The sequence below is a fragment of the Asparagus officinalis genome, chromosome 5 (assembly GCF_001876935.1).
Source record: "Asparagus officinalis chromosome 5, Aspof.V1, whole genome shotgun sequence".
Taxonomy (NCBI): Eukaryota; Viridiplantae; Streptophyta; class Magnoliopsida; order Asparagales; family Asparagaceae; genus Asparagus; species Asparagus officinalis.
Window position 1 is genome coordinate 105,336,127 of NC_033798.1, and position 7,173 is coordinate 105,343,299.

Consider the following 7,173-nt stretch of genomic DNA (forward strand, 5'->3'; position numbering starts at 1 on the left):
CACCTCGTTGAGTTTGTAAACCAAACTAAGTTCAAAGCCTGTACATTGTGCTACCCCAGTTGGACCATCCTATCTGTTGTCTTCCTCCTACATACAAACAAACGAGAAAACAAATGTACTGCAGAGGTCTTAATGGACCTTTGGAATTTCACTTGAAACTCAACTTGAGCCGAGTAGATGTCAAGCACAAGCGCAGTGAAACATCTCATTGTTAGCCATTTCCTCAACTGCCTACAAACTACGCAGAATTCACCGAAAGGTCACCAAATTCCCTATGGATTCATATGTTAAGTGTATTGGGGCCATATAAGCATGGGATGCATGTGAGCTACCCCCGTACGTTATTCAATTTAAAAAAAAATGAAATAATAAAAAAAATACAGGCTCAAAGAGCCCCTCCATCCCTAAACAAAAGAAGTTAGACACGAACCAGGGATTTGGACCCTCTCCAGAGCTAAAATGAATTGCATGAGTCCACTTAATTTCTTGATCATAACCGCCTACTAGTTATTGTGCAATTGTGATATATCAGTGAAAAGTAAAAGAAGAGTGCAAATTAGAAGATACGGTCAATATTAGATCTGGACAAAATGATCATCCCCCTGAAGTATTATTGAACTCTTTAACATTTCCTTGAATCGTCAATATTTTATCTATTATCTCCTTTGTGCTATGTGTAGGACTAAATGTGATTATTTTGTGAGCTCACAATCAAATATTAATTAACAAGTTGATGATGTGATAGTGTTTTTCTTCTTCTTCTTCTTCTTCTTCCTTTTTTTTTTTTTTTTGCATTTCTTCTATTTTCTGCAATGCCAAGAATATTTGATGGTGTGACAGTATCTCTATTCTGTATTTTGACAGAGGAGAGAATTCAAATACCAAAAGACAAAGGTAGGAGGGAAGTTTAATTTACTACGTGGAGGGCCCTAATTAGGACAGGACAAAATTAAGTAGAATGAATACAATATTACATGGACACAACATTTAGGAAGAGGTTAGGTTTTTTATGAGGTATCTAGGATCACACCACGCTCACCCAAAAATTTTTAAAATGAAAACAAAATAAAAAAGGGAGGAAAAACAAATGAAAATGGCACTGCCCATTAAAGAAGGGCTCCAACCAAAGCCACTCATAAATAACTCGAAGAACCAACACACAACTGCTGAGAGCCAAGGGAGCATTAACTCCTACAGACTGTAAACAAACAGCTGCCAACTTATTATCAGATCTATGACAGTGAAGGAAAACAAACCCCACAAGCAAACATATGCAAAGTTTTGAATTTTGAAAGCTCTTGGAGGCCTTTAATTCATCACAGTGCAACTGTAATAATTAGAATTTCAATGAATTATAAAGGGAAGTCATATTTAAAGCTTTGCATAGAAGAATTTTTTTTTTTTTTTTGACCAGGAGAACGGTTTGCTCTTGGCTTGGTGTTTATGTATAGTATATGGTTTATGCATGCATCTTTGCTAGAGAATAAGTTAAAACTAGCTAGGGGTAATCTTGTAATATTATCCAATTGTAAATAGACCCACTATAGTTCTCTTGTTGTGGATAGACCCATAGGTAAGTTTTTGGACTCTTTTACCCTCAAGAGGTCTATTTGTCAAAAAAATAATATTTCTCTGAAGGTAAAAAGATCAAATAAAATCAGTCGGTGTTTCTATCTGTAACAATAGAACTACAGTTGGTCTATCCACAACTTGGCCAAAGTACAAGGGACTATCCTCAATGAACCCTTAAAACTAAGTGCAAGGGAAAAACAAACTGAAAAGGACAATGAAGATTAGAACTCATTTCATGTACTTAACCCCAAACAATAAGAATTTTTTATTAAACCTATAAAAGTATAATACCATATATAGGAGCAGAGTTGTGATACAGGTCATCCTTAGCTTAAAGATTCTCATGAATGCTACTTTTTGGTAGGTTTTACTTATCTTTTTCTTGGTTGAAATATGGATCCATATGATGCCCTACTATAATAATCAGGTAATGAAGCATTCATGATACTTTAATGACAGTTTGAATCTTCTAGTAGAGGACATTGACTGTACCAAGACAACTAATTTTCTTCTGAAGAGAGAAAAGTATAAAGTATAATACCCTTTTATATCAGAGAATTAAAGTTCTCTTAACTCTTTTAAAAAATGTTCAAAGTTTTTTCGTAGTTATAGCAATATAGCATACGAACTTGAGAATGAAAAAGTAGAAGTTTCAAACATATTTAATATTGCAGGTTTTGACTATCATAATGTTCGTGAAATTTATTACTATGTGTGGAGTACCAAATACTGTAGGAGGCTAGAAGACATTTAAGAACAATAATGGTATTTAGAAATAGATTTGGATCCTTTAGAAAAAGGATCCCTATTGGATTTTGAAACCAAAGTTCAAATATTTTAAATTTTTCTAAGAAGGATTTTCCTCCTCCAAATCCTTCAATAGCCAAGTCTACCTTAAGCTATTATTAACATGTTATATTCTCCAAAGCCATTCTTTTCTAAGTACTAATCAAAATACAAGGCTGGAGAAAATACAAAGAGGATGATGATAGTAATGCTGAATATCTGGCACTAATCAATATACATCAACAATAAAAAATTCTCTAAATTTGTGTATTGAAATGATCCTCTACTTTTTTCTTTCCAAGCTTCAACTACAACTTTTTTTCAAGAATTCAGGACCCTAAACAAACAAACACGACCTCTAAAAAACAAAAAGAACAAAACAACACTTACAAATTGATCTTGATTCAACTCATACTATGATTGCCAACTTTGTTCTGCCTTCCAACAATCCATAGCAATGTTCTCCTTGCAAACGATGGTGCCTCCTCAATCTGAGACCCCATACTCATAATACTATTATTGCAACTCCCAACCTCAACATCCAAATCCATATCAACTCCAAACTCTGATACAGTCCTCGGACTAGCACTAGGCTTTTCCTTCGAATTTGAAGCTTCATTATGCAATGGCAACCGAAATGAGAAAGCTCTTCTTGAGCTATCCTCGCTTGTCGCCTCATCCTTCTTTGATCGAAGCCAAATCTTCGAAACAGAGAAGCTTTCTCTCTTATTAGTACTGATTCTAGCACTCCCACTATCCTCTTTGGATTGGAATCTCTTCGAGGAATTGAACCCTTTGAACCCTTCTCTTCTCGAATGGCAATCGCATTCAGACATTGCATATCCTGGCTTTTTGAAGCGATTTGGTTTCTTCTTCGATGGTTTAATGGCTACCTGAAGAAAAGAGGCCTCATTCATCACATACTCATAGGATCCCATAGAAAAACACCTTCTCTGATCCAAATTGCTATTGCCAGTACTACTCCCTTCACCCCCACAAACACTAGAATTGTCAGCTTTTGTGAATTTTCCAAGCTTAACTTGAACAACTTTGGTATCTGAAACATCAATTGGAGATGATCCCACATCCTCTTTTCCCCCAAATTCCCCTACTTTAGTCGAATTTTCGACAACCAAAGGCCCGAAATCATCTTCTTGCTGGAAACCCATATGGCTATTTTCATCAGACTCCCCTCTTCTCTGAGAGGAACCAATCCCAATCTCTCTAGAGCTCTCACTCCCTGATTCAAGAACAAGAACTACAGGGCTGCAGCTATGATTGGGAGAGAACTCAGGAACAAGGTTACTTCTACAAAGAGGGCAAGTTGAGTGAGACAAGAGCCAGGTATCAATGCACTCAATATGGAAAGCATGGCTGCACTTTGGCAAGAGCCTGAGCTTGTCATCAGACTCAAACTCACAGAGGCAAACAGCACAATCAAAAGGATCTTTGAGGCCTATAATGGCTTTGTAGAGGAAAACAGGGAGAGTATCAATAAAAGATTGATCCACTCCAGAGTCATGCAGGTGAAAGAGCTGCTGGAGTTGGCCCTGAAGAGCTGTGACATTATCAGAGTCCTCTGGATCTCTGTTTGTGGGTCTCAGTAAGTATCTAACTAAGAGATGGAGGAGGCCAGAGATGAAGAAGATGACCGCTAAGATTACGATTATGAGGAGAACGCTAGGGCTTATTTTGTTCTCTAGATTTGATTCTGATACAGGAGGAGGAGGAGGAGGAGGAGAGAGTAAATTCTCATTCGTTGGTGATATGCTTTGATGAAGAACCCAATTCATGATTTTCTACAGGAGAAAGAGTTAGAGAGAGAGAGAGAGAGAGTTAGAAAGAGAGAGAGAGAGATTACCCACAAGAGCTCAAGGGAGGAGAAGACCATGAAGGGTTTTGTCCTGTAAATTCATAGAGAAGTTGAGATTCAGAGGCTAGAGAAGAGAAATGGCAGGTCAATGAGAGAGAGAGAAAGAGGAGATGGGATCCTTAATGGGTGGAGAAATAAATGGATGGCCAGCAAATGGAAAGATAATTAAATGGAATTAATGAATTGATTGCAATTGAAGAGAGAAGGAAGGCAATAATTTTGAAGCCAGTAGTATTTAGTGTTATGGTAAAATTGTTACTGGGACAGAATGATAGAAAATTACTGATTAAGGTTGGTAATTTGGAGAGGTGAATCATTTTTTAACCTGTTAACCCTTTCTTACTTCCAAAGCTTCTAACTTCCCTTCTGTTTGACTTCCCAGGAACCAGTTGCAGCAAACTCGATGCCGCATTTAAGTTCAACCCACATAAAATAAACTTGGTGCCTGATTTCATTGGTTTTTTGCTCAAATAATTACCAAGGGGTCATTAATTGACTTCTCATAGGCTTTGTTGTTTTCTCTAGCTGGTTAACTAGTTTATTTTTCCTCCAGAACTCAGTATTTCAAGTAGTGTTTTTTTAGTTTTTTTTTTTTTTGGGCAAATGCGTTGTATATTCACTATAGTGGAATATTATGATTATGATTTTAGTATTTTTTTTATTTTCACCCTAAAAATTATTATAAAAATTATAAATTTTAATAAGATAAGAATTGCAAAACCAATAAGATAACGTGGTAAGAGCATCTCCAACAGCTTCTCCAAAATTTTCTTCAAAATGGGGAAGCAAAAGTCATATTCTCCAACTAATTTTTACACCAACTCCAACAGCTTCCCCATTTTGAAGAATCCATTTTTTCCTCCAAAAATTTGGAGAATGCTGCAGATTTGGGGAAGCTTCCCCATTTTTTCTCCTTCATCCCTATTTTGGGGAATGAGATGGGGACTCTGTTGGGCCAAAAACCTAACTAAATTCTCCAAAAGTGAGAAATGGGGAAGCTGTTGGAGATGCTCTAACATTTCTAAGAATCGATTTTTGAAGTATATAGTGTTACTTTTTATTGCATTAGATCCAATAGAATGTCTTCACTCTTAATATGAAGAATGCATAGGAAAAAGACAAGGCATAAGAAGCTTTTACATGGATGATGATCAATATCTTTGTAGTTGGAAACCACTCAAGCATAAAAATACAGTAGATATAAGATGAGAGGAAATTAAATATTTTATAAAAAAAATAGACATTTTTTTATAAAGAAAAAATGAAAAGTTGCATGCTTAAATAGTTTTCAACATTTGTCACTATCTGCAACCAGCAGCTATTTTAGTATAATACTGTAGATTGTCATGGATACGAGGTTTTCGTAGAGTTTATACTTTGTTATATTATTTTCAATCCTAGAATACTTGGTTGTTTTAAAAGAATAGCATCAATTGTATTGTTACTGTCATAGTACTTAGATGCTATGATTTCGATATACTATAAGATTCAAACATATTTTTATAAGCAGAGACACGCATGCCATGTTTAAAATTTCTAAAAACCAATATACATTTATGTTCTGGAACTTAAAAGTAGTATAAAATTTTAGTACAGTAAGAAGTATGACTTGATTTTTCTTAGAAAAAAAATAAGAAATATGAATTTACATGACGTTTTGCTAGAACATTTCCGTATGTAATTTACAATTTGTTGATACAATAGTTAATTAGAATGCAATTATGTGATCCATACATAATAGAGAGGCGAACGATCCTTCATCCCATGATACTCAAATCTCACGTTATCACAAAATGTGCCGCCAAAAGAGGAAGCCATTGGACCAAACGAGAGGGCTTGGCTTTCTCTAGGCCTAGTGTTTTTCTACATTTTGGGGATTAGATCTATTCTAATTTATTCTTTTTAATTTTACTTTTTGATGAAAAACTAGGGAAGTGGGGGTGACATGGAAATATGGAGCCCCACATAGGAGTGAGCAATGGAGACTTAATTGTTGAGATCTTGGAAATATATATTTTTTGAAGATGGTGGTGAGGATTTTAAAGCTTTTGGTCTTTGATTCTATGGTAAATATTTTGGTGTTTTTGGAGTGTGGACTTGTCAGTGATTGTCAATTGTTGCCTGCATTCTGGTATTTTTGATCTCTTTAGATTGGTCAATATGAACATTGCAATGTGAGTTGAGACCCGTAACAGTTGACCAAGGGGAAAATATAGTAGTTTCCTTCATAGACATTATTAGGTGGAACTTATTGGGGATTGTTCAATAATAATGTAATCAATAATAGAAGATTCCAAAGTCCACATTTTCGATTACCATGATCCACGATTGCTTTTCATCAAATACTGCACTTTGTATTTTTAGGAGAAGACAATGATTCTACTTTATGGCCTTGAAGGTCAAGGAGTTGAGATTCGGTACGGGAGGAGTGAGTCCTTGCACTAAGTATACTAGCCATAGATTTGTTTTCTAAGTAAGACGTAAGACTCCCACATGTTTCCTACCAATCAAATTTCTTTTGTAAATTATCTTCGCATTGTATTCGGCCTTGGTCTTGAACTTGTCAATTCCTGCATCAGTCTATAGAAATTGTGGTGCATTAAGATTATATTCATCTCTATTAGATCTAGGACCTGTTTGGCAATTCCACTTTTTTTTTAAGTAAAAATAGGGCCGAAAGCCCTATCATTGAAAATATATATACCTGTTGTTAAAAGTTTTACAAAAGAAAATATCTATGTAGAAACATGCTCCTCCTCCGAGGTGGGGGAGGCATAATCCTAGATAGATATATGATTAGTACATTCTAGAATCAATATAGGTAGCAGTTCAGGCAGTTGATACAGCCCTCTCTGCCTCTAGCTCTCTGAGACTGTATATCCCGTCAAGGGGGATTGGATCTAAAGCTCCGCAGTTAGAGAGAACTGAGGCTAACATGTGGT

At 35.7% G+C, this 7,173-nt stretch overlaps 1 protein-coding gene across 1 annotated transcript; it reads right to left on the minus strand.

The window, feature by feature from the left end:
* LOC109840506 (RING-H2 finger protein ATL13-like) lies at positions 2,594 to 4,462 on the minus strand. The gene has a single exon (XM_020409174.1). The coding sequence runs from the start codon at positions 4,149 to 4,151 to the stop codon at positions 2,763 to 2,765; it is 1,389 nt and encodes a 462-aa protein (XP_020264763.1). The 5' UTR covers positions 4,152 to 4,462; the 3' UTR covers positions 2,594 to 2,762.